This window comes from Leopardus geoffroyi, chromosome B4 (assembly GCF_018350155.1).
Source record: "Leopardus geoffroyi isolate Oge1 chromosome B4, O.geoffroyi_Oge1_pat1.0, whole genome shotgun sequence".
NCBI lineage: Eukaryota > Metazoa > Chordata > Mammalia > Carnivora > Felidae > Leopardus > Leopardus geoffroyi.
In genome coordinates, this window is record NC_059341.1 from 84,468,986 (window position 1) to 84,494,508 (window position 25,523).

The window sequence follows — 25,523 nt, forward strand, 5'->3', positions numbered from 1 at the left end:
ACTTTGGTTGTAGGGAAAGGAACAACCCTACCCCTTTGAGAAGTTTGGCTGGGATGGGAGTAGGGGCGGAGCCGGGCAGGGGGCGGATTCGGCAGCAGCAACTCCCCGGACGCACGCAGGCCTTGAGCCCCCCAGCTTCCGTGCCCCCTCAGCCCTGAAACTTGGAGCAGGGTAGGGGTCCAGCATGAAGCCCCCGGACCGCCCCGCCCCTGGCCGCACTGACCGGATACTGGGGGTCATGGGGGGCATGCTGCGCGCATGCGCCCTACCCGGGCAGGCGGGGGTAAGAAAGGGGGACCACGGTGGGGTCGGGTATCTTTAGGCGGTTTCAGGAGGTCTGCACCCCACAAATGAATTTACCTGCAAACAGGAATTCTGCAGGGCAGAATTCTGCAGGAATCTAAGAGTTCCAAAAGAGGGCCATAGCCCTGGTCTGGGTGAACCGCTCCCTCCAACCCAGCCTCGGCGACCGTTTTTACAACAATGTGGATTTGACAGGAGGAAGAAGGGAAAGCGGGAGGTCACGTCTGGGCGTGGAGGGCGGTTTCCTTACTACCAATCTTACTACCTTACTACCACACAGCCCCCGAAGAGAAGCCCCCTAGGGCCAGGAGGGACCGAGCCACAGTCTGACTGTACCGAGGGGCATCAGAAAGGGGAGCGCGAACGTGAGGTTCCCGCCTGGGCTCCGCTGCCCGGTAAGAAGCTGGGGGTGGGTGGGGCACAGTTTGCGGTCCTGCGCAAAGTGGCGAATTCAAATAATACTGCGCTTATTAGCATAAAGGTTCGCATCTAATCTGCATGAGACCCATTTAATTGCCAAGACCTCCAGGCTTCTCGCCCTCTAGTCCGCTGTGTGTCCCCCACATCAGCTGGTCCCGAGCCCCCGCAGGCGGAGTGTCCCCACGCCCCACCCCTGGCTCGTCGCCAGCCCAGGCTCCAGGACTTCGCCTTAATTGGTGATTAGCCTCAGCTGGAGTCCTGGGGCCTGGAGGAAAGAAGGGTCTGGCGACAGGGCGGCACCTGGGCGGTGTTCCCCACAGAGCTCCCCATTCACTCATCCCCGAAGTTGGGGAGTGGGCTTGTCTACCCCTGCGCGGCTTGGGACAGTCCCAACACCCAGGACGTCTTCGCACAGATCCAGGCCCATCCGTCCGCTCCCTTCTCCACCGCAGAGGCTGAGGGGCGACCTGGGCAGACCCCGCCGCCCGGCTTAACCCCCACCCAGCGCACCGCAGTCGGGAGCCCGAGAGGCAGGAGGGAGGGGAACCCGAGGCGGGGGAGCCGAGGCTGGAGTGGAGAGGCGGAGGCTGTGGGGACGTGGAGTGGGAACGTGGTGGTGCCTGGGGGAGGGGGATTGGGGCTGGAGCGCGGCACAGGCTGGGGCTGGAGCGGGGAACGGGAGGGAGAGGGCGGAGCTGGGCCGCAGAGGCCCCTCCCCGCGGCGGCACCGCGGCCGGGCCTGTTATTCGGCTCGCCGTTCGGCCCGGACCCGCGCAGCGCCAGTGACTCGGGGAGTCGGCCCCCGCCTTCTCCCTGCCCGGGCCTAGAACCATCCCAAACCCGAGAGGCCGGAGACAGAGCTGGAGAGGCTGCCGCATCCCGGCCCAGCTTCCCCCACCATCCCTCCCCTCCCCGCTGGACATCTGGACCCTGGGCCACGCACCGACTGGGTTCCGGAAACACTCCCCGCCCAGCTCGGCCGCCCGGCCTCGCGCCGCCCGCTCTGCAGAGCCCCCAGCCCTCCTCCAGACCAGACTTCCGCCTACCCCTGGACTCCCCCTCCCTGTTCCCTCCCTCCCCCCCTCCCCCAGCCTGGAGCGGGGTAGGAGGGAGGGGGGGTGCGCGCCCGGCGCCGTCCCCGCCCCGCCCCCCGTGATTCCCCCTGCATGGCCGGCCCGGGTGGGGGGTGCGGGGGGGCCCGGGCGCCATGCGGGGGGGGCACAAGGGGGGTCGCTGTGCCTGTCCCCATGTGATCCGAAAAGTGCTGGCAAAATGCGGCTGCTGCTTCGCCCGGGGGGGACGTGGTGAGTTCGAGGAGGTCGCAACGGCCCAGTGTTGAGTTGGGGCGGGGGGCGGGCCGAGGGATCAGGACTTCGGATTGCGCTGACCCTAGGGATTTAGAGGCTGGAGACCTGTACCTGTGTTTTCCAGGAAAGTGACTTAATAGATGATCTCCAAGATCCCGTCTGCCTCCAAATTTTTATCAGTTCAAGTTAAGGAAATTGGGGAAGGGGCAGGAGACTCTGCTCTCTGTTTTGTAGTCAACTGGGTATGAGAAAAACCCATCCACAATCCCCTTGGGCCTAGAACTGCATCTTCCTTAAATCCTTTTGCTGAGAATCTACTTCAGATCTGAAAAGGGCCAGAGGAATGGAGGAATGAGGATGGGGGTCTAGCAGGGGCTTTATGACAAAGCACAGCTCCTCTGTTCCTGAGCCCAGGGCAGATAGCCCTCACGAGCTCTCCTCACTTGCCCCCTCTATTGGGTTTGTGCATGTGTTGGGGAGATGGGCTGCAGAAGTCTTTTCTTTTTATAGTGATTACTGCAACTGGTGGAGGAGGAGTCTGGGGGTGGCTGATGGGCTTTTAGCTGCCCCCCCCCCACCTTCTCAGGGAATGGTCTGTGCCCATTGGAAGGGGGCAGATCGTAGGAGAGCAGATGGCCACCCTCAGCTTCCAGTGTCTGCCCAGATGGCTGCCCCCCCATATCTATGCCATGCTCAGGATATGGGGGAACGGAGGTTTCCAGGCCTTGGGAGCCCAGGTGTTTACTGTCCTTCCTTCCAAGGGTGCCTAGGTGAAATTTTCTATCCCTGCCAACTCAAATGAGGATGGCAAGAGAGTGGGCCCTGGGGGAGAGGGGCTCAGCATCATGAAAAGGAGCCTCTGGGAGCTCCCTAGGGGCCCTGCATCTGGAGCTAGAGTAATATCTATGGCCCCTTTTCTCCCCCCACTCCCCACTAGAATCCTATTCCATTGCTGGCAGTGAGGGGAGTATCTCAGCTTCAGCTGCTTCGGGTCTGGCTGCCCTCTCTGGCCCCAGCTCTGGCCTCAGCTCTGGCCCCTGTTCCCCGGGCCCCCCAGGGCCAGTCAGTGGCCTGAGAAGATGGTTGGGTCATTCCAAACATTGTCTCAGTGTGGAAACTGAGGCAGACGGTGGCCAGGCTGGACCATATGAGGTGAGCAGGGAGCACCACAGAAGCATGTATGACATCCATGAAGGACACTGGGAGAGAGGGCAGGTTGGGGGCCACTGGTTATTGGGGAGAGGTAGCTACTGTCCATGACCTCTGACACTTGACCTCTGGCTCCCAGAACTGGATGCTGGAACCAGCTCTAGCCACTGGAGAGGAGCTGCCAGAACTGACCCTGCTGACCACATTGTTGGAGGGCCCTGGAGATAAGACACAGGTATGAAGAAATGGATCTGCACAGCTCCCCAAAAGGCATCCATTTGCTTACTCTAGGATGTTCTTTCCTTCCAGCCACCTGAGGAGGAGACCCTATCCCAGGCCCCTGAGAGTGAGGAGGAACAGAAGAAGGCGGCTCTGGAAAGGAGTATGTAAGTGTCCCCACACTCTCCCTCCCTTTTGCTCCCTCCCCCCGCCCCCCAGTTGTGCAACTTCCAGAGAACTGTCCCTCACATTTTAGATTTGATACTTGGAATTTCCTCTGAGGTTGGTTGTGGTAATGAAGAAGCTTCTAGTCCAGTAGGGAGGAAGTGGCTAAATCAACCATGTGCACTCCTGCTCTCTTCCCAGGTATGTCTTGAGTGAACTGGTAGAGACAGAGAAAATGTATGTGGACGACTTGGGGCAGATTGTGGAGGTAGGTCCCTTTTCTCTTCTCAGCTCTAGCCCAGCCCTTTCCCTCTGCCCAAGGCTAATTTTAGGGGATGCCTTGATACTCCTCTGTCCCACCTTCCCAGCACCGCCCTACATCCCAGACTTCTGGGGGGGGGGGAGGGGTTTTTCCTACCAGGGCTGGCCCCTGACGCTCACGCTCTCACCCCAACCTTCCTACAGGGTTACATGGCCACCATGGCCGCTCAGGGGGTCCCAGAGAGTCTTCGAGGCCGTGACAGGATTGTGTTTGGGAACATCCAGCAAATCTATGAGTGGCATCGAGAGTGAGTGATGGATTCCTGAGAGTGAGGGTGAAGGGCATAGATGTTTGGTAGTCTCTGTATCCCACCCATGGGCCCACTGTTGCCTGAGGAACGTTTGGAGTGGCTTAATGGCACAGCTAGGGTAGACAGCTCTAAGTTGAGTGGGGTGGGGGTATTTGACCAGCCTTTTCCCTGCCAACCCTTCCAGCTATTTCCTGCAGGAGCTGCAGCGGTGTTTGAAGGATCCTGATTGGCTGGCTCAGCTATTCATCAAACACGTGAGGCTTAAGAGGGTGGGGCCCTGGAGGGGAGGGGCTTGGGAGTGGGTCACAGCTCTCTGGAGAGGGGCTTTCTCTCCGCACCCATCCTGCTCTCCTTAAACTTTACCCCTGTTAGGAGCGCAGGCTGCATATGTACGTGGTGTACTGCCAGAATAAGCCCAAGTCCGAGCACGTGGTGTCAGAGTTTGGGGACAGCTACTTTGAGGTCAGTGGCCGAGGCACCTTGGGGAAAGGGGAACAGAATCATCAGGCTTTCCAGGCTACATAACCACCCAGTCCCTGTCCCCAGGAGCTCCGGCAGCAGCTAGGGCACCGCCTGCAGCTCAATGACCTCCTCATCAAACCAGTGCAGAGGATCATGAAATACCAGCTGTTGCTCAAGGTCAGGACCACCTGTTCCCTGGGGGTACCTCTGGTTGGGACAGCCCTTTTCTCATTCATCTCTTCAGAGTTCCTAAGGCGCCCCCCATACTTCCTGGGCATCCTTACCTGTGCCTTCAAGGGAGGATGTGAGAGTTTCTGAGGGTGTCCTCAAAACCTCCCTGAGCGTTTCTTTTCTACATCTTAGGATTTTCTCAAATATTACAGTAGAGCTGGGATGGATACTGAAGAGCTGGAGGTGAGGACTCCCAGATCTTCCTGGACACTTTTTTTTTTTATCCTTCCAGGATCTTACTGTTTTAGTCTTCTGGGTTCTCCCAGCTCCTTGGGTGGTTTGAGCTGTCTCGCTTTTATGGGGAGGCTGGTTGAGAGGTGAAACATGGTCTGAAGAGGTCTCTTCCTTGACAATGACAATGCTTCTCTCTTCACCTGCGACCCAGCAAGCTGTGGAGGTCATGTGCTTTGTACCCAAGCGCTGCAATGACATGATGACCCTGGGGAGACTTCGGGGGTTTGAGGTATGGGGATAGAACAGGAAACTGGAGGCCCAATGCTCTTCTGCCCCAGTCTGAGTACTTGGGACGTCCTAATTGGGAATTGTCCTCCCCTGGGACTGACCCCATGGTTGGTTGGGAGTGTCAGGGGAAGGAGGGAGGAACAGAGAGTGTCCCTTTTCTCTTCTCACTTTTTTCTCAAAGCCACCGTCCTTTGGTTCTAGGGCAAACTGACTGCTCAGGGGAAGCTCTTGGGCCAGGACACATTCTGGGTCACAGAGCCTGAGGCTGGCGGTCTGCTCTCCTCCCGGGGTCGAGAGAGACGTGTCTTCCTCTTTGAGCAAATCATCATCTTCAGCGAGGCCCTGGGAGGAGGAGTACGAGGTGGAACGCAGGCTGGATATGTGTACAAGAGCAGCATCAAGGTGGGGAGGAGGCCACAAGGGAGGGGTCTGCCTGGGATAGGGTGAGACCTCTGAGAGAATGTCTGGTTCTTGGATTTGTTGGAAGGGGCAGGAACCGGAGAGGGCCTAAAGAATTTGGGGGCTGTCTCCTATTTGCCAATCCAGGTGAGCTGCCTGGGACTGGAGGGGAACCTCCAAGGTGACCCTTGCCGCTTTGCACTGACCTCCAGAGGGCCAGAGGGTGGGATCCAGCGCTATGTCCTACAGACTGCAGATCCTGCAGTCAGTCAGGCCTGGATCAAGCAAGTGGCTCAGATCCTGGAAAGCCAGCGGAACTTTCTCAATGGTGAAGCTCTCACCCTCCCTCCCCCACATGTTCCATCGGCCCTTTGACCTCCTGAATCCCTCCCTCACTGCCCAGTCTCCAATCCCTGCCCTCTGACCCCAGCTTCTCTTCATCTCCCCAGCAATTTATACTGGCTGACAGTTCATGGGAGGAGGGCAAAGTGGGAGGGTGGTCTGGGCAGAGCTCTTAGGGAAGAGGCCTGTCTCTGTTGTAACTCTCCTTCTGTTCCTCTCTTTGCCCCAGCATTGCAGTCACCCATTGAGTATCAGAGGAGGGAGAGTCAGACCAACAGCCTGGGGCGGCCAGGAGGGCTTAGGGTGGGGAGTCCTGGGAGAATCCGGCCTGGAGACCGGGCCCAGGTCAGCACACAAGCACCCATCAATGGCTCTCTCCCCTCCCTGCTGCTGTTGCCCAAAGGGGAGGTGGCCAGAGCCCCCCTGCCCCTGGACACACAGGTATGAGAAATGGAGCGCCCCTGCTATAGAATGGGGAGGGCTCCTCTTGTTCTGGGATCCCGAAATTCCCTTCCCCCCATATTTCCTTATAACCACCACCTGCCTTTTGTCTGCCCCTTCCTACTGCCCTACTCTTACCTGTCCCTCCTCCAGTTCAACCCTGGGAGAGGCTGATGGTCTCGGATCATCTAAGATGCCTGGCAAGAGGAGGTGGCTTGGCTAGGGCATGCACTGAAAAGACAGGAGTGAGGGTGGATTCCGGAACTTTTTTTATCCTCTGACTTGAGTCTTTCCTCAGGCCCTCAGTGACTTCCCCCAAGCTCCTCGTGACTCTCCTCCAGCTCCACCAATCCCAAATACCCTTCCCTGCCAAGCCAGACTTGCCAAGCTGGATGAAGATGAGCTGTAACTGGTGAAGGCCTGGGGTGGTGCTGGCCCGGCCACCCTATTTCCCGAGGAACTTCAGGGCAAACCTTCTGGCACCACCTCAGAATTCCTTCTTGATGTGTCTGGAGAGGGGGCAAGGCTGGGAGTGGTGTTGACTTGGACGAGGATACCTAGACTCAAAAGGACTTCTTTCTGTTTAAGGAATGTAGGTTCCTTCAGCTCTCACCCCTTCTGCATGCATCACAGGTGCCCCCCCAAAAGGAGGATGTGTGGGTGGGTGGGAGGGCTGGGGCAGGGGCCAGGTAAAAATGATTGGTTTTGATTTTGATTTTGTTTCTTTCGGTTTTCTGAAAATAAAGGTTTTGTGATATCACTAAGGCTGCTGTCTCGGCAGAGGGAAGGGGAGCTATGGGAGGGGTTGGTGGGGTGAAGTGAAATGGAGAAACCAGCTGGCGTGTGGACAGTCTGGTGAGAGGAGGACACAGGGTGTAAGAGAAAAGATGTCACTGTCTTTGTACCTGACCGACAGCTGCAGCATCTCACAGTCTAGACCTGGAACTTGGGACCACTGGAAAACCCTAGTTCCTAGATGTATATCCTGCCCTTTCCCCAGCCTTTTTCTCCCATCTCTCCATTCTAGACTCCATTGGGAAGTCCAGTGTGGTCTGACTTCCCACCATTCCCCCAACACCCAGGTTCTAAAGCACTAAATGCCCGAGTACCTTTCCTTCTGAGGCCTCCAGGTTCTGCTGAGGGAGAATGGAAAGGTGGAGAGGAGGCTGGGGGCTGTGGCCCTTTTCAGCTTTGGATCTCCTTCTTTTTGCGGTCTGCGAGGTCATAAGGCATATCCATCGTGAGCAGGAAAGGATTCTTCTTCAGGCCACAGACCCAAGATGCACAGCCCACAGGGGCCTTCACCCTTCCCTACTTCTGGGACAGCCCCTGGGACAGAGAAAGCCAAACACGCCGAGATCCATGTCCAGATGCCCTATCCTGGGTCCGTGGGCATCGGTGTGTCCACTGTGTCCATTTGTCCCCTGGGCTTGGTCACGTGTACTTGGGCTTCCTCAGCAGACAATAGGCTGCTGGGGTGGGAGGGTGAGGAGGAGCAGGAGCCTCCCTGTGGGCCTGAGGTCCCTTTGGCCGACAATGGGGGGAGGGACCTCTAAGGGGGGGGACAGGACGTACAACCCAGATAAGACTTCTGGGGAACAATAGGAGGAATTGAAGAGGGGAGACCCACCCTCCCTGTACCCCACCCCCAGGGCTTTGGGGTCAGGGACTGGGGACCAGAGGGTGATGGGGAGGGGTGCCAAGCATTCTTGTAAATGGAGGAGGGGATGGGGAAAATAGGATTCTGGAGCTCAGAACCTCTGTATCTCTTGAGGGACCACAAGGGTACATGAGGTGGGCGCATGCCCCTTTTGAACTTAATTTAACCACAAATATAAGTTTTTGAGGACCTACTTTGTACATGTAGCTGCGGCCCAGCTCAGCAGTTTGTGACGCTTCTCTGCCCACAGAGCCTCTTACACTTTCTTGGGGGCAAGCTGTGCCCCGTGAGGATTTGGGTCTGGGGTAGAGGTATGTGTGTGTTGTGTGTGTGGGGGTGGGGGGGGGGCGGCATCTTCACCTCTTGGGGAGGGGGGATGCAGAGGCTCTGGGAATGACAGGTCACAGCGGCCCAGCCAGCTATCTCCTCCTAAAGGGCCTATGCGAAGGGAGCCGGGAGTGAGGAGGTGGGAATCAAACGCTTACGAGTGGTAAAAAGTGGGTGTTGGGTGTTGAGAATGCGCTGTCTTTTGGCTTCTGTCTCTGGTCCCTACACCTTTCCACACCCCCTCCTCCGCCCCGCCCTGGCAGGCTCCGGAGCCCGCGACCCCGCCAAGGACGTCTGAGGAAACGCCTAACACAGAGACGCCCGCTCCCGAAGCCTTTGCTCTCTCCCGGCCGTTGAAGGTCCCCAAGAGAGGGCGCCCTCCGGGGCTGGATTGGACCCTGCTTCATGGAGGCGGGACTCAGGGCTAGCGGGTGGAGGGCTATTTAAGACTAGGCGGGGTTGGAGGTGGCCAGGGGCAAAATGAGTGGGCTACCGGGCGCCGGGACCAGCCCAGGCCTGGGAGAGGCCTCCGACCTTAAGTTCCCTCTGGGCGCCAAGTTCAGGGAACCTCTCACCGAGGCTCGGTTCCAGCGGCTCTTCGGAGACGCAGAGCAGGCGCCGGAGCTACTCGCGGAGCCTCGCTCGTCCCGACTGTGCAGACAGTGGAGGCGGTTGGCCAGCGCTTGCTCCGGGCCGGGGGCGTGGCGCCTGCTGCGGGCGCGGCTGCCCCCGCTGCGTTGGCTGCCCCGCTACCGCTGGCGGGCCTGGCTGCTCGGGGATGCCGTGGCCGGGGTGACCGTGGGCATCGTGCACGTGCCCCAGGGTGAGCGGCCCTAACGCTAGCCTGTCAGCGGCCCAAGCTCGGGGGGAGAGGGGGGGCGGGGATGCAGGAGCTGGGCACCTGGGAGCGAGGGCTGGGTTAGGGTGGCCGAGGGTTCGGAGACAAGACCTGAGACCACGTTCTGGGTAAGGACCACGGAGCTGCATCAGATCCCCACCCCCAGCCCCCTTCTTTTGCGCAATCCTTTTAGAAGTCTTGGACACGTTCCGGGTCAGGGAACTGGAGAGAGGAACAACCCCTGCCCCCTACTCCGTGGAGGACTGGGCCGACACGGATCTGTGACCTTGTCCGCCCCACAACCTCCCACCTCCCACCGAGGCCTGTTAACCCCTAGGTTCCCTCATGTGGCATGATTCAGCGTCCCCATGCCAGCCTCTAAGAGTGTGGGCGCTAGTCACCTTTCCCCAACCCCACACACAGACCCTGAAGATCATCCCTTTCATTTCTCATACAGGCATGGCTTTTGCCCTCCTGACCTCAGTGCCTCCAGTGTTTGGACTCTACACTTCTTTCTTCCCCGTCCTCATTTACACCTTGTTGGGGACTGGTAGACACCTGTCCACAGGTGAGTAACCCAGTGACTCCTCTCCTCTGTAGGGTGAGAATGGATGGGGGTTTGAAACTTCAGCCCTTGGAAGCTCCTTAGCTCTTATTCCCCTCTTCCCCTCCCCTTATTCCCTTCCGCCTCTGTCACTACCCTGCCAGGAACCTCGGACCTAGGCAAAGCTTGCTGCGGGTGCCGAGTGGGTGCAGAGAGAAGGGAGTTTCCTCAGAACTTTTCTTCCCCCATGACATTTGGTTTAAATGAACATCTCCGGGACTTGGAAGAGGGAAGAAGAGATGCGCGGTCACCCAAAGGAGCGCGCAGTCCGCGGGCGGTCTGCGGGAGCGGGCAGTGATGCAGTTAGAGGGCAGTTTTTGCACGCCGGTGCGCCCCTCTTTCCTCCCTCACCGCCGGTTCCGGGCTGCTGCACGGGCTCTCGGCCCCACCGTCTTCATCGGAGCAGCAGCCTTCCAGAAGAGAGGGGTCTGACTGCAGCATCCAGGCCCGAGGGCGCGAAGCCCGAACGGTCGCCGCGCCCCAGGCGACACAGCTGGTGATCTCTGCGTTTGTCCCCCGGCCCTAGGAACTTTCGCGGTACTCAGCCTCATGACAGGCTCGGCGGTGGAACGGCTGGTGCCCGAACCCCTCGGGGGTAACCTGAGCGGAATCGAAAGGGAACAGTTGGACGTTCAGCGGGTTGGGTCGGCTGCAGCCTTGGCCTTCGGTAGCGGGGCGCTAATGGTGAGGGAGGACCCTGGGGGATCCACACTGGGGCCGGGGGCACTGGGTCAGGAGAGAGGGAGGGACAAGTGTCATGCGCGGGTCTAGGCGGGAGAGGTGCGCGGAGCAACTGGCGCACTGCGCTCTGGCGAGTCCACTCCTCCTCCTGTAGTGATTGCGCATCTTCTCCCCTGCAGCTGGGCATGTTCGCGCTGCAGCTCGGCGTCCTGTCCACCTTTTTGTCGGAGCCGGTGGTCAAAGCGCTGACCAGCGGGGCCGCGCTTCACGTGCTCGTGTCCCAGCTGCCGAGCCTTTTGGGGTTGCCCCTCCCGCGCCAGATTGGCTGCTTCTCTCTCTTCAAGGTGGGGGTGGAGAACGGCCGAGAAGCGGCTTCTAGCGGTCCTGGGAAGAGGGAAACCGGGAAAGGAAGGACGGCGAGTGGAGGGATAGAGGGTGACGGGGGCGGAGGAAAGGAGATTAGAACCACGTGGCTGAATGAAGGGCGCTGCGGAGACGGAAGCCCTGATGGGAGCCGGGAGGCCTTGCCTTGGCCGGGTGGGTCCGCTCTGAGGGCAGTCGACCCCGGCCCCGGGCCCTCGATCACCGCCCCTGCCCGCAGACGCTGGCCGCTGTGCTGACCGCGCTGCCCCGGAGCAGTCCGGCCGAACTGACCATCTCGGCACTCAGCCTGGCGCTGCTCGTGCCGGTCAAAGAATTGAACGTGAGATTCCGAGACAAGCTACCCACCCCGATCCCGGGGGAAATCGTCATGGTGAGGATGGCTCCCGGGTCGCGGTCCCCTGAACCACACAGACCTTGCCGGTCGGGTAGGAGCTGGCCGCTGCCGCCCCCTCGTGGAAGGCAGTGAGCTTACAGAAAGAGGTCCTGTGCACACGCGTACTTTTCCAGGCCTCTTCGGAGAACACTGTGACCCTGCAGAATCCCCCACCCACACGGTCCCACTTCTCTGGCAGAGCCTCTTCTAGACCTCTTAGAATGCTTTCTTCCTGCTTACAGCGTTGCCTTGAGGTGTCGCTCGCCACAGCACCTCCACTGCTCTCCCCCTACCCGGTCCTTCACTGTAATTCAGTTTCTCTCCCTTCCCACGCCCACCTGCATTTCTCTCTCTCTCTCCCCCTCCGCCGACTAAAGAAGTGTTCCACATCTCCACCATACGCGGGAGATCCCTAGATCTATCCCAGCTGTCCTACTTAGAATGGCTGGGTGTACTTTCTGATATCTACCATCCCTCATGGGAGCGGAGCGCCTCTTACTTCCTCCGGTCCAGCTCTTACCACAGCCTCAGATATACCTCATTCCTTTCCCATTCCCACTCTCCTTCACTCTCAGTCAGCTGTCATCCCAAACATATCCCAGCTCCCCCAATTGCTGGGCCCCTGCAAACACCTAATGCTGCCTTTTAATCCTCTCTCATGTGAAGCTTCCCCCCCCTTCCCCCCCCCCCCCCCGCCTCTTCCAGGAAGCTCATCTTCTGCCGTGCTCTAATTTGCTCTTTCCCAGGTGCTTCTGGCCTCTGTGCTGTGCTTCACCTCTTCCCTGGACACAAGATACAACGTCCAGATTGTGGGGCTGCTGCCTGGGGGGTAAGAGAGAATCAAGACACCAGCCTGCTATTCTCAGACTGCTCCCACCCACACCTCCTCTTGGCCTGTCCCGCCCTATTTTCTCTTTCTTCCCCATACCCTTCTTATACACAACCCACCCTCACCATGGATCCCTCTCTCTCCAGATTTCCCCAACCCCATCTTCCCGACCTGGCTGAGCTGCCCAGGATTCTGGCTGACTCACTGCCCATTGCACTGGTTACTTTTGCTGTGTCCGCCTCCCTGGCCTCCATCTATGCAGACAAGTATAGCTACACTATTGACTCCAACCAGGTGTGACTTTGACTGAAGACTCCAATTGCATTCAGGAGACAACTCCCTAATCTGATGTCTTCCCTCACCCTCCCCCCCCCCCCCATGCCTTTGTCTCTCTCTCCTCTTCATCTGACTGCATCCCTCCAGGAGCTCTTGGCACATGGTATCTCCAACCTCATCTCCTCCTTCTTCTCCTGCTTTCCCAACTCTGCCACTTTGGCCACCACCAGCCTACTAGTGGATGCTGGTGGGAACACACAGGTAAGAGCATGTCCTTGGGTGAGAAAGGGGGTGGGTATTAGGTTGGGGTGGTGGTGGAGAAACAGGTGGAAGACCGGTAGATAGATACCTGGGGGGCAGCTGTACAGAGGAGAATGGTGAGGGAGAGTGAATGGGGGGGGTGGTTTCTAGGTAGGAGAGATAGAAGGTAACAAGGCTCCATTAAGACCTTGGCAGACTCTAAGCACTGAAGAAGTTTACAGTGCCCATATGTAGTTCACAATAAAAACAATACTAAACTGTCATATAAATTTGAAAGACGAAATTCTGACCCCCGCCCCATGAGGACATTTTCTTTTAAAAAGAAATATCACATATGAAAGTCTCCCCCTAATATTTCTGCTTTCCTACTTTGCTGGTGCCCCAAGAAGGTGGTTCCCTGCTTTTAGGGTAATGCAACAGTGGCTTTTAAGGTGGACACGGGCTACAAAAATAGGGAAGTTGAACTACGTCTAGGTAGAGACCGGTGAATGACAGGCATTTAATTGGGAGAGGGGAAAGGTGGATGTGAGAGGCAGAATACCAAGAAGGGAGTTGAAGACTGAGGAACAGCTTCATGGAAAGGGGATTTGGGAGGAGGGAGACTTCCAAGGAAGCCGAGGCAGAGTGGGGCAGGCAGACCAGCTCTCACACAGGGGTGAGTGAGGTTCCCTTCCTTCTCTGCATCCATCCCTCCTTCTTTCTAGCTGGCAGGTCTCTTCTCCTGCATAGTTGTCCTGTCAGTGCTGCTGTGGCTGGGGCCCTTCTTCTACTATCTGCCCAAGGTGAGGAACAGCAGAGGCATGGGGGTGGTGGTGGCTACATTCTAGGACATTGGGGCAGTCAGCTTGCCTCTTCTGCCCCCAAGGCTGTCCTGGCTTGCATCAACATCTCCAGCATGCGCCAGATGTTCTTCCAGATGCAGGAACTTCCACAACTATGGCGCATCAGCCGCATGGACTTTGTGAGAGTGGCAGCATTACTCCCAGATTGCCCCCTCCTACTTCCCAGCATCCCCAGCCTCTGCCCTGGATTGGAGCTAATTGTTCTGGTCCTAAATGCTGCAGCTCCCCCCCCCTCCAGTCCCCCCCAACATGCATACCTCCTAATCTCATTACTCAGACACATGGTGGAGAGTGGGGTTTGAACCCCTTCAGACCCAAATATTTGTAAATCCCCAGCTGGTGCAAGGTCTGGGGTGATTACATTTGGTGTATTTCCCTTGTTGGGTCAATTCTGTCCCTTCTGTCATTCTTTCTACCTTCTCCTGGGCTATCCCTCCCTCTCATTTGTCCTGGCAGTCACTGCCCCTGGACCTCCTTCCCTAGCAGCCATGGCCTGGCATTTCTCTGGGGCATATCACTCCCATCCATGTCCTGCAGGCGGTATGGATGGTCACGTGGGTGGCCGTAGTGATCCTGAGTGTGGACTTGGGCCTGGCCGTGGGCGTGGTCTTCTCCATGATGACTGTGGTCTGCCGCACCCAGAGGTGGGAGTAGAGATGAGAGGAGTTGGGAAGAAGGGTGGGGAGAGGACAGGTGCTTGGGGTGACTCTCCAGCCAGGCCAGGCTGGGAATCTGACCCCAGCTTCCTGCCCAGGGTGCAGTGCCTGGCACTTGGACTTGCTGAGGGGACGGAGCTCTACAGGCCACTCGAAGAGAGCCACAAGGTGGGTGGGCCACAGACAGAGAGGGAAGGGAAGATTAGGCCCAGATGTTTTTCTGACCCTCTGACATCTTAGCTCCTCAAGGTCCCGGGGCTCTGCATCCTGAGATACCCAACGCCGCTCTACTTTGGGACCCGCGGGCAGTTCCGCCGCATCCTGGAGTGGCACCTGGGGCTTGGAGAAGGACGCAAGGTGAGAGGCTTGGTCAAAGGGGAGTGTGGCTTCTCTGGGAGTGGGAGGCAGGTGCGGCTTCTCAAGGAGATCATTGTGCTTAAGGGGCGCACGCTCATGCTTGTGTCTTGTGGTGACTGCCCTTCTCTACCCACAGGAGACTCCCAAGCTAGATGGCCCACCTGATGCAGGTGAGATGGGGTGACAAGGAGGGAGATTTGGGTGTGACCCGTGGAGGCATCTGGGTACGCTTGCCTTCTCCCATCCTAGTTGCTGAGCCTGTCAGAGTGGTGGTCCTAGACTGCAGTGGTATCACCTTTGCAGATGCTGCTGGAGCCAGAGAGGTGGTACAGGTGAGGGACGGGGTAGGTTGAGGAGAAAGTCCCTTTATCCCATGCATACCCTCTGATGTGGGATTTAACCCCCTTGCCCCGCTTCTGCAGCTAGCCAGACGATGCCGAGATGCTGGGATCCACCTTCTCCTGGCTCAGTGTAATGGTGAGAGGTGTGGAAGACCTGGGGATGGGGGGGGGGGATAGCTGGATGCTTGGGGGAGGGAAAAGGACACAGTGTGGATTTAAGATCTAAGAGCCTGACCTGCCTCTCTACACAGCCTCAGTGCTGGGGACACTGACCCAGGCAGGACTCTTGGACAGAGTGACCCCAGAGCAGCTGTTTGTGAGTGTCCAGGACGCAGCTGCTCATGCCCTGGAGAGACTGGTGAGGGGGCAGTAGGAACGGGAGATCCAGGGGGCGCTGGGGTGGAGCAAGTGACATGTGAGTCAGTGGCTGAAGATCTAGGCAGAGGGTTTGGGGAAGGGGGCCGAGAAGGAAGCTGGAGGAAGAAAGTGGGGGGATGAAATGATTAGCCAATTTAAGGCTAAGCCAAGGAGACTGGGCCCAGCTCCGCATGAAGAACTGAGGAGCTAGGGTTTCAAAGTGGGGTGGTGTGCCCCCCAGAAGACTGCCAAATGCCGAGAGAGGGAGGAGGGTACCTAATCTACTCCTGACAGGTCCCCTCTCCTTTCCAGGAGCCTACAGGTCCAAAGACATGCACAGTGTGGGTCTGACCCGGTCATTTGGAGTGTGGAGGGCCCCGACAATATGCGTGCAAGGAGTCTCCTCACTTCATGTAACTAATAAAACAAAGCTGAGATCCACTGGGGTTCATGAAGTGAGTCTGGGTGTCCACACGCCGGCCCTCAGTGCCCCTTTCTCCATGCCCGCGGCATTGCAGAGACACAACTAAAAATGGCTTTCACTTGTGTGTTCACCGGCCCCCGCCCCAGCTCCGGAGTCACTGGTTCTCTCCACAGGGGTGGGGCTGGAACCGGTGCACAGAGTCCTGGATCCAGAGATGGGGGAGGGGGCACAGCCCTGGGAATGCACGTTGGGGGCTTCCCCATCCCCTCAGTCCCAAGGAGATGAGAGTATTTCCATTTTAGGTTCTTAGAGTCCCCATGGGCTTTTTGGCACTTGGAAAGTGACCCCCCCCCAGTTCCTGCCCCGTGAGAAGAGGGTTGGGGGGAGGACTTGGCACTGGCCGTGGGTCGAGTTATGGCTCCATCGCATCGCTGGGCACTCGCAGAAAGGAGGAGTGTCACCAGGACAAGCCCCTATTTGGGATCGGATTCTGAAGGGGATCAGGAACAGTCAGTGGAGTAGTCACTGGGTGGGGGGTGGGGTTTGCTAGAAATTCCTGGCAGGGACAAGGAGGCAGGCCCAGCCTGAGAGTTGGAAAGCCCCGAGTGGCCATCATTCTGCGGTCATGCACTGCAGCCGGTGTTTGAAGAAGAGTAGGCGGTGTTTGGCCACCTGACTTTCATCCAGCGATCCTGGGTAGCGGTACCGGGCATAAGTCTCTGCCCCCACGTCCCTTGAGGTCCAAGGCAGCTTCAACTTAGATGCATGATCCACAACGACGTCTGAGCAGGAGCCCACTCGCAGGGAACCAAGACCGTCCAGGAAGAATTCTGGCAGTGGAGGGAAGGGGAGTACACAGTGAAGCCTCTGAAGGGCGCAGAGGGCCAACCCTTAAAGGGAGAACTGAGAGTTGGGGTACACAGGCTGCACCTGCAAAGACTCCTTTTGTGAGGGCCTTGGGCTAGTCAATTCATTTGGGTCCTAGTTTTACTCTTACGTAAAATGAAGTCAGCATCCTTACTTTGTGTTTTGAGATCATACCCCCATCCTCCCCAACACACACCTAAATAAATATGTTCAATAAATGCTGAACAGGCCGCTCCAGGAGTGTGGTCTGAACCAGGGGAAGCGGCTGGGACTGGACTCAAGGTCTGACAGTGGTGGGGGAAGTTAAAGGCCGGCCGACCCAGTAGCTGTACTGGGCTTGGAGGTTTAAAGGGTGTGCGGGCCAGGAGGGAGGGAGCCCTGTCTCTTGCGCAAGGCTTGGTAAATTTTCGCAGAACTCTCCAGGGGCCCCGGGTGCCAGCCGTGGGCTCCACTGGGGTGGGCGTAGGAGTGCCCGCTGCCTTTGGAGCCTCGCCCAGAGCCCCGCGGGGGTCTCTGCCCGGGGCCGGGAGGGGGCGCCACTCACCCAGATGCGCCACGCGGCTGAGCCGCGGGTCGAAGCCGACCTCGCGCACCTTGTCGGTGCGCGCCAGGAAGAAGTTGACCACGCCGTCGGTGACCACGCAGCCCGGAAAGCCGACGAGCTCGTGGTGGAAGCCGCGCCTTTGCCGGAGGCAGTTCCCGCGGCCTGGCGCGCCGGGCTCCACGCTCAGCAGCTGCCGGTAGGTGGTGGCGAAGCCGGAGATCTCGCGCACCGCGCCCCCGACCTGCGGGGAGTGGGAGGTTGGCTCCAGGCGGGATGGGGACTGCCGGCAGTTAGATTCGCGCTGCCCCTCCCTCGGGCGGTTTCCCGGCCGCGTCCTCTCCCGCTCCACCCCCGCAGGAGCCAGATTGTCCCCCAGGCTCCCTTCGTCGTCCTCTGTCCGTCCCAGGGCCGGCCGCTCTCGGCCGGGTCTCCCCCGCCGCTGCTTTAGCTTGCTGGAGTCCCTCCTTCTCCCACCCCACGTTCCGCGGGCCCTCCCTTACCAGGTCCAGCGACGTCCGCTCCAGCACGTCCACAAGCCTCTCCAGCCGCGTCCTCGCCGTGAAGACAAAGTCGTCGTCCACCCACAAGACGTACTTGGTGGTTACTTGGGATACGGCCAGGTTCCGGCCTGCGAACCAGCCCTGGGGGCAGGGTACATACAGTTAGTGAGGCTATAGAGATAGGACACAACCCCTCTGCCACCTTTCCTCCTCTCTCCCGACGCATCTCTAAACTTTCCGGGACCTACCAGTGGCTCAGAGCTAGGCAAGAAATGAAGTTTCCCAAATGCCAGGGGTAGTAAGTCCGTGTTTTGGGGGAGGGTGTTAGAACGCATTTAATTTACGCGTGCATTCATTCATTCATTCATCCATCATCCATTTATTGAGCGCTCCCTAGGTGCTAAGCACATTCTAAGGATGCAGAGCGAATAAGGCGCGATTCCTCTTCCCACGGAGCTTATTATGTTCCAGGAATCGCCGTGATTCACAGGCACCAGTAATTCTGAGGCAGGTAGTCCTGGAATCACTACTCCGGTGACTTCAGACCCACCGCGCGCCTCTGTCTCTCGGCGCCCTCTGGCGCGCGGTTCAGCCTTGCTGACTGCGCACCTTGCCAAAAGGCATGAGATAGTGCTCGATGTGGGGGCCACTAATGCTCTCTGGCTTGTCGCTGTCGTCGGCGATGACCACGGTGACCGTTGGGTAGAAGCGGCGGATGCTGGCGATGAGCGCCCGAAGCCGATTGTAACGAAGGAAGGTCTTAGTGGCGATGGTGACCAGGGCGCTGATATTGTACTGGGCTGGGAGTGAGGGACAGGGTTAGGTGCAGAGAAGGAGAGTGGAAGTGAGGAGCTGGAAAACATCTCCCACGTCCTCCCTCTCCCAGCTTCTCCCCACCAGGCCTGGATTTAGGTCCTTGAACGCACCAGCCTCACCTCCCTGGGGTAGAGACCCAGGTGGGTACAGCCGAGGGTTGGGTGGGTGTCTTATGCGGATGGTGAAGGCGGCCTCATGTCCCTCCGTGGAGAACCGGACTGGGAAGAAAGGACACCAGACGTGGTCCTTAAAGTTGGGACAACATTCCCTTTTCAGCAAATCACTATTTAAGTGCCTACTCTGTGTACCACTTTCCTGAGCCCTGGTGGACAAGAATGCAAGGTGTTTACCTCCATGGCATTAACACTCTAATGGGTGGGAGAAAGAAAATTAAAGATTTAATTTTTTAAAAATGATTTAATTAAAAGCTAACCTTTATTGAGCATTTACTATGTGCAGGTACTTTTTAAGTTTACCTTAAATATATGAACCCACTTAACCTTGACAAGCCCCGTAAGGTAGATTCCTGCTACAGAAAAAGGCATAGAGAAATTAAGCAACTGGTCTACATTTACACAACTCTTAAGCAACAAAGCTGAGATAGGAACCTAGTCATTCTGGTTCTAGGCTAAGTAAATAAAATTCAGATACTGGCAAGCATTGAATGGAAAATAAAGCAAGTAATGTGATAGTGAGGAGGAGACATTTGAGCTGAGATCAAGTGACAAGAAGGAGCCAGCCATGCAAAAATCTGGGGGAAGAGCATTCTAGGCAGAGGGAACAGCAAATGCAAAGGCCCCAAAGAGGGAGCAGATTTGGTGTAGCAAGTCTTGGAGAGAAGGAAGCGGGCTGTGTTGTGCCTCTTTTGCTGGAGGAGACACGGGAGCTCTGGGACATGAGGTCCCTTGCCCTCCAGTAAGTGGTGGTTTGGGAATAGAGCTTGAGCCTTCTGGCTCCTGGGGCAAATCACTTCCTGGGGCCCCCATGGTTGGCCTGAAGAGGGGACACACCCGAGGCTCGGGTTTCCCTTTGGCCTGCTCTGGCCCCAGATGAACAAAGGCCCCTTCTCTCCCTCTCTGGCCCTGCTGGCCTAGCTGAAATGCCCATTGTGTGACTGGGCAGCTCTGGCCATTGCCCGAGTGTCTCCCACACCCTCTGCCATTTGCCCGATTCAGCCTTTCTGGGCTCTCTGTTGACCCAGCTTGCCCCTGCCTCCACCCAGACCTCACACCTGTGTCTGCTGTGTTTGCCTGGTAACTTCGGCTGCTATAAGTAACCAGTTGTAGCTGCCGGTTGAGTTGGTCCAGCCCTGGGCTGGCGAGGGTGAGATCAGGCTGCCCCTCTCCAGTGAGAGTCACTCCCGTCACTTCCCCGGCCACGTCCCAGGTGCCCAAAGAGGCAGTCAGGTTCACCTGGGAGAGGGGGTTGGAGAGGACAGGGTTAGGCCTCAGACCTGCCTCTTGCCTCCCTGGTTGCTCCATCTTTCCGTTGGCAGCCCTGTCTCCCTCCAGCATCCCATTTCCCGCCCCCTCCCCCGCCCCAAGTTTATTTATTTATTTTGAGAGAGAGAGAGAGAAAGAGAGAGAGAGAGAGAGAGAGGCAGAGAGAGATTCCCAAGCAGGCTCTGTGCTGTCAGTGCAGAGTTCCACACAGGGCTCTCAATTCCAGCAACTGTGAGATCATGGCCTGAGCTGACACTAAGTGCCGGTTGCCGGGCACCTGGGTAGCTTGTTGGTTGGGTGTCGGACTTCAGCTCGGGTCACGATCTCACGGTTCATGAGTTCGAGCACCATGTTGGGCTCTGTGCTGATAGCCTAGAACCTGGAACCTGCTTCTGATTCTGTCTCCCTCTCTCTCTGCCCCTCCCTGCTCTCACTCTGCCTCTTTCTCTCTCAAAAATAAATAAACATTAAAAAAAAGAAAGAGTCGGTTGCAGGGTGCCTGGGTGGCTTAGTTGGTTGGGCGCCCGACTTTGGCTCAGGTCATGATCTCATGGTTCGTGACTTCGAACCGCACTGGGCTCTGTGCTGATAGCTTAGAACCTGGAACCTATTTTGGATTCTGTGTCTCCCTCTCTCTCTGCCCCTCCCCCATTCAAGCTCTGTCTCTGTCTCTCTCAAAAATAAATAAACATTAAAAAAAAAGTCAGTTGCTTAACCTACTAAGCCGCCCAGGTGCCCGCCCCCCCCCCCCCCCATCCTTAGTGCCCGCCCGGCCTCCCCAGCCTCTTACCTGGTAAAGCTCCTGACCAGAAGCTGCCTGCAGGCTCAGCCCTGGGAGGAAGGAGAGGGAATCAGAATCCCAGACAGCCTTGAATTCTTCCTCACTTTCTCTTCTCTCTTTCACCACACACAGCACAGACCTTCTCACCCATCCCTCTTTGTTGAGGCCACAGCAGGGCACATTTTGGGATGCAGCCTAGGGTAACTGAGTTTTCACTCCTTTCCATCAAAGTGATAGCTCTTTATGGCCCGCCCCACCTATCCACCTAATCTTTGGTCGGCAAAGAATAGATTCTTTGTCCCAAGCCTCTCCAGTTACAGTCAGCTGCAGTTCCTGATGACCCTACAGTTCCTTTGGTCCTCACCTCCTGCCTCAGGAACTCCCTTCTGCTCTCAAATCCTGCCTTCATCAGAAGCTCCCCCCCCCCCTCTTATTCCAATCTTCCTTAGCTCTTCCTCACCCAGCCTTGAGCTCCACCACCCCCACAGTGGCTTAGGTCACCCCCCAGACCCCCCCACCTGGCACCAAGATGCTCCGGAGGGGCTGGACCTCCACACCCTGCAGGGGGTATTGAAGAGGGGAGTTGGCAGGGGCTATGAGCAGCTGGTCAGCAGCAGACTGGCTCCTGGCAGTGGAGGACAGAGAAGGAATCAAGGGCAGAGGGGCTCTCCTTCCTGTCACACCCTCCCTCCAAGCCTCACAAGGCTCACCCTCCGCAGAGACATGCCCTCTTTTTCAGCTGGTACCTTGAAAGGAAGGCCTGGAACTCCTGCTCCCTGGAGGCAGAGGCAGCCCTCAGCTCTTCAGGGTCAAAGGCCTTTGTGAGGTCAATGGCTCGGAGCTGCCTTTGGAAGGGGAAATGAAAGCTCCCTCCACTGGCCTCACAACTACAGTTGTTCCCAGACAGCCGCCTGGAGGGGGGATGAAGGGTCATCAGAGCCCCGCCATACAGCTCCATACATCCCGCTAAATATTAACATGGCGCCCCACACCTTGGCCCTTCGACCTTGCCCATCCAACGTCTGTCGCCTTAAACACTGCTCTTCAAACAGCCCCCAGGAGAGGAGACCCACAATGGGACGACCCATCCCCTAAATCTGGGTTTTACAGAGGTGTAGAAGAGGGCCAGTTGCTAGGATTTCAGAGTTGCCTCCCCACCATTCAGGACCCCACCTGGACTCTCCTTTCTGGTGTCCTGGAACCATCAGGACATCAGAAAGTCTTTCAGGCCCTCCCCTGCCTGCACACCCTCCCCTCCCCATCACCATGACAAGGTTCGGGAAGGAGAGATTTTGTTTCCCCAGCCCAAGATTCACAAGCAGCCTCCCCACCCCCCTCCCTCAACCAGTCAGGAGAACTGAGGCATCAGAGCTCAGCAGTGCAGGAAACAAAAGCTCTCCAGCCACCCCCTTCCCCCCCCCCCCCCCCCCCCCCAGTGAGCGCCGCCCTGCCGCCACCACTCCTGGCACTCACCCCACCACTTGCTCCTTTATCCTGACCGGGATGTGTGCATAGCGGGGTTCAGGCGAGAGGTCTGGCAGCTCTGGTCTGGAGGGGCCCTGCAGGGGCGTCCACAGCGCAAGAGGTGCCCGGAGGCCCGGAGCGTCCCGGGTGCTCACGTACAGGAGCCCCAGAGAGGCGCAGGCGAGCAGCAGGACCAGCACGCAGAGGGCCCGGCGGCCCAGCCGCATCCTGGTGGGCGGGAGGGGTGGGAGGGTGAGAAAGGTGCGGAGGGGAGGCGCGGGCTGGGACCCCGGAGCCCCGCGGTTCTGGAGGCTCCGGTCAGCTCCCCGGGAAGCTCTCCACATCTCGGCGCGCTAGGATTTGCACAGCGAATCGTTGCCCCCGGCCCTCCTCCCTTCGCTCCCGGGGCCTCGGGTCTCCCGGCCTCCTTTCTTCTCGCCCTCTCCCGCATCTCGGTTTCCTCTCACGCCCGAGGCCTGGCATCTTGATGGAAAAGACCTTTGCATGCGGCGGTTTCCTCGCGGCCGCGTATAAGTAGGAGTGCACTGCTTTCTTCGAGCAGCGGACGTCCCCTGGCCCGCCGCCCCCTGGCCCGCGGGTCCCCCACCCCTCGGTCCGAGCATCACCTGGCCCCCAGTGGGCTGCACAGGGCGGCTCCACACCTTGCTTGTCATGAAAAATGCAGAATCACGCCCGCGCCGTTGGATGCCCCCGGCGGAGGTGACCGCGCGAGTGGCCCCAGGGAGCTCGTGCGGGGGAACGGGGGGGGGGGGGGACCGGCGAGCGCGCCGCCTCCCGCCTCCAGCTCGGGCCCCTCATCCCGCTCGAGAACTGACCTGTCTAACGCTCTAAGGCCGCCGCAAGATTTCGGTCCGGGCTGCGCCAGGCTCTCAGCCCCGGCCTGGGGGTCTTCATGGGGCCGGAGGCGGCCTGATCCGGGAACCCGGCGTGAGCCTGGGTCGGGGGGATCCTCCTGCCTCTCGGGCTCGCCCAACCTCTCCCGCCTTCGGAAGCTCAGGGCTTTGTAGACCTCGGCGCTGGGTGGCTGGTTCTGGGCGTTTCCTGTGGGGGTGGAGAGCAGAGTTGAGAAACCGCGGCGCCCCAGCTCCGGAAACCAAGCTGGGGGTCCCTGGCACCCTGTCCCCCTTGCCGGGAGGGGAGGTCTCAGGCCGCCGCACGGTTGTCCAGATCGCGGCGCGGAGCGGCTCGGCTCCTGGCTCGTTGCGGCGGAGGCTCCGGCTGCGCGCGGTGAAAGCGAGCGCCCGGGCGCCTTCTGGTGGGCGCAGAGGACATTGCGGGGGCGCCGCGAGAAGGTCCTTCTCCCGACCCTCCCAGCCCTTAGCTGGCAAGCCTGGCATCTCAACAGCTTGCCCCAGTCCCATTCTATTCCCTATACCCACGGATCCTCGGTCTCATCCAGACTGTAGGCTACGATACTGGCTATGGGAGGAGATGGAACCGGCGCCCTACAGTCCCATTTCAAAGGAAGGTTTGGGTAGTGAGGGTGAGATAAAAGAAACCAGACTAGACCCCAGACAAAGAAGGTTTTGCCTGGCTGACAAAGACAGGTTCACACCCTCCCTCCCATCCTCGCCTCCCCCGTCCCAAATCCTCTAACACTCAAGAAATAATTCAGTGCCTTTTCCCCTTGAATGCTTCTTGTTGCAGACGTGCAGAGGGAAGTGGTTAGGTTACCTGTAGATTTTTTTTTTTAGATGAAATTTATTGTCAAATTGGCTTCCGTACAACACCCAGTGCTCATCCCAACAGGTGCCCTCCTCAATGCCCATCACCCACTTTCTCCTCCCCCCGCCCCCATCAACCCTCAGTTTGTTCTCAGTATTTAAGAGTCTCTTATGGTTTGCCTCCTTCCCTCTCTGTAACTTTTTCCCCTCCTTCCCCACCCCCCTGGTCTTCTGTTAAGTTTTTTAGGATCCATATATGAGTGAAGACATATGATATCTGTCTTTCTCTGACTGACTTATTTCACTTAGCATAATACCTTCCAGTTCTATTTACGTTGCTGCAAATGACAGGATTTCATTCTTTCTCATTGCCAAGTAGTATTCCATTGTATATGTAAACCACATCTTCTTTATCCGTTTGTCAGTTCATGGACATATAGGCTCTTTCCATAATTTGGCTATTGTTGAAAGTGCTGCTATAAACATTGGGGTACAAGTGCCCCTGTGCATCAGCACTCCTGTATCCCTTGGGTAAATTCCTAGCAGTGCTATTGCTGGGTCATAGGGTAGGTCTATTTTTAATTTTTTGAGGAACCTCCACACTGTTTTCCAGAGTGGCTGCACCAGTTTGCATTCCCACCAATAGTGCAAGAGGGTTCCTGTTTCTCCACATCCTCTCCAGCATCTATAGTCTCCTGATTTGTTCATTTTAGCCACTCTGACAGGTGTGAGGTGGTATCTCAGTGTGGTTTTAATTTTTTTTTAATTAAAACAATTTTTTTTGAGAGAGAAACAGAGTTCGAGTGGGGGAGGGACAGAGATAAAGGAAGACACAGATTCTGAAGCAGGCTTCAGGCTGTGAGCTGTTAACACAGAGCCCCACGCCAGGCTGGAACTCACCAACCTCCAGATCATGACCTGAGCTGAGTCAGATGCTGGAACTCACCAACCTGGAGATCATGACCTGAGTGGAAGTCAGATGCTTAACAGACTGAGCCACCCAGGCACCCCAAGGTTGGCTGTAATTCTGTATGCAAGCATTAGACCCATAGACTCCCTTCCCTACTTCCGGATTCATGACCCTACCTATGGTTCCATGGTTCTAATAAAAGATGTGTCAAGGTCAAGTAGGGAAAAAAAAGATACAATAAATATAGAGCATAATGAAAACGTCAGTGGGAAGGGAGGATAGATTGTTGAATGAATTGTATTCAAAGAAATGACTAATCAGATGGGGGGAGTGGGATTCTCACCCTCTTTATACTAAAATAAATTCCAGATCTATCCCATATTTTAATATTAAAAATGAAACCAGAAAAGTAGTAAAGGAAATCATAGAGTTTTTGTGTTTTGTTTTTTATAAACTTAGAGTCCAGGAAGAGATCTCTAAGCAAGATATAAAAGGAATAGTAATAAACTTGCGTATATAAAAACCTCGAGTGCAGGAATTCTTATAAACAAACTTAAGAGATAAATGACAAACTGAAAAAAAACCTTTCCAACACATGAGACAGATAAAAGACTATTTTCCTTAAGAGCTCTAAAACATCAGTAAGAAAAAATGATCAACTACTTCCAAATGGGCAAACATTATGATTAGGCAATTGACAGAAAAAGTGATAATGGCTTTTAAATATTTGAAAGTATACTGGATCTTATTCATAATAAATGAAATGCAAATTAGAACAACAGTGAAATTGTTAAAATTATTGCAATATTATTGACTGTATTCCCTATGTTGG

General features: G+C 57.1%; 3 protein-coding genes across 10 annotated transcripts; 2 read left to right on the forward strand and 1 right to left on the reverse strand.

The window, feature by feature from the left end:
- Nucleotides 1–136: 136 nt before the first annotated feature.
- ARHGEF25 (Rho guanine nucleotide exchange factor 25) lies at nucleotides 137–7,155 on the forward strand. 4 transcript variants are annotated; one of them, XM_045467252.1, is made up of 16 exons: nucleotides 137–283; nucleotides 584–698; nucleotides 2,968–3,182; nucleotides 3,319–3,414; nucleotides 3,489–3,565; nucleotides 3,765–3,831; nucleotides 4,029–4,132; nucleotides 4,320–4,389; nucleotides 4,508–4,597; nucleotides 4,682–4,774; nucleotides 4,961–5,011; nucleotides 5,214–5,291; nucleotides 5,492–5,692; nucleotides 5,837–6,017; nucleotides 6,261–6,472; nucleotides 6,771–7,153. In XM_045467252.1, exons 1-16 carry the CDS (start codon nucleotides 185–187, stop codon nucleotides 6,879–6,881), a joined length of 1,860 nt encoding a protein of 619 aa, XP_045323208.1. In that variant the 5' UTR covers nucleotides 137–184; the 3' UTR covers nucleotides 6,882–7,153. The 4 variants fall into 4 exon arrangements, with proteins under 4 accessions (XP_045323208.1, XP_045323209.1, XP_045323207.1 ...); XM_045467253.1 differs by lacking the exon at nucleotides 137–283 and adding an exon at nucleotides 1,139–2,027 and having other exon boundaries at nucleotides 586–698; nucleotides 6,771–7,152; XM_045467251.1 differs by lacking the exons at nucleotides 137–283; nucleotides 584–698 and adding an exon at nucleotides 2,050–2,767 and having other exon boundaries at nucleotides 6,261–6,376; nucleotides 6,771–7,155.
- A 1,011-nt stretch (nucleotides 7,156–8,166) lies between these two features.
- LOC123592104 (solute carrier family 26 member 10-like) lies at nucleotides 8,167–15,699 on the forward strand. 3 transcript variants are annotated; one of them, XM_045467051.1, is made up of 20 exons: nucleotides 8,167–8,266; nucleotides 8,383–8,443; nucleotides 8,723–9,282; nucleotides 9,755–9,865; nucleotides 10,428–10,585; nucleotides 10,762–10,926; nucleotides 11,184–11,336; nucleotides 12,086–12,168; nucleotides 12,315–12,462; nucleotides 12,592–12,705; nucleotides 13,410–13,487; nucleotides 13,571–13,666; nucleotides 14,085–14,191; nucleotides 14,302–14,371; nucleotides 14,444–14,560; nucleotides 14,697–14,730; nucleotides 14,810–14,892; nucleotides 14,983–15,037; nucleotides 15,153–15,316; nucleotides 15,571–15,699. In XM_045467051.1, exons 3-19 carry the CDS (start codon nucleotides 8,940–8,942, stop codon nucleotides 15,272–15,274), a joined length of 2,037 nt encoding a protein of 678 aa, XP_045323007.1. In that variant the 5' UTR covers nucleotides 8,167–8,266; nucleotides 8,383–8,443; nucleotides 8,723–8,939; the 3' UTR covers nucleotides 15,275–15,316; nucleotides 15,571–15,699. The 3 variants fall into 3 exon arrangements, with proteins under 3 accessions (XP_045323007.1, XP_045323006.1, XP_045323008.1); XM_045467050.1 differs by having other exon boundaries at nucleotides 8,168–8,266; nucleotides 15,153–15,259; XM_045467052.1 differs by lacking the exon at nucleotides 10,762–10,926 and having other exon boundaries at nucleotides 8,168–8,266; nucleotides 15,153–15,259.
- A 92-nt stretch (nucleotides 15,700–15,791) lies between these two features.
- Nucleotides 15,792–23,370, reverse strand: B4GALNT1 (beta-1,4-N-acetyl-galactosaminyltransferase 1). 3 transcript variants are annotated; one of them, XM_045467047.1, is made up of 12 exons: nucleotides 23,247–23,370; nucleotides 22,933–23,158; nucleotides 22,106–22,324; nucleotides 21,379–21,543; nucleotides 21,151–21,257; nucleotides 20,642–20,682; nucleotides 19,641–19,821; nucleotides 18,529–18,627; nucleotides 18,203–18,393; nucleotides 17,594–17,734; nucleotides 17,094–17,334; nucleotides 15,792–16,512 (listed from the first exon to the last, which is right to left on the reverse strand). In XM_045467047.1, the coding sequence occupies exons 3-12, from the start codon at nucleotides 22,321–22,323 to the stop codon at nucleotides 16,295–16,297; spliced, it is 1,602 nt and encodes a 533-aa protein (XP_045323003.1). In that variant the 5' UTR covers nucleotide 22,324; nucleotides 22,933–23,158; nucleotides 23,247–23,370; the 3' UTR covers nucleotides 15,792–16,294. The 3 variants fall into 3 exon arrangements, with proteins under 3 accessions (XP_045323003.1, XP_045323002.1, XP_045323005.1); XM_045467046.1 differs by having other exon boundaries at nucleotides 18,520–18,627; XM_045467049.1 differs by lacking the exons at nucleotides 22,933–23,158; nucleotides 23,247–23,370 and adding an exon at nucleotides 22,723–22,819 and having other exon boundaries at nucleotides 18,520–18,627.
- Between the last annotated feature and the right edge of the window lie 2,153 nt (nucleotides 23,371–25,523).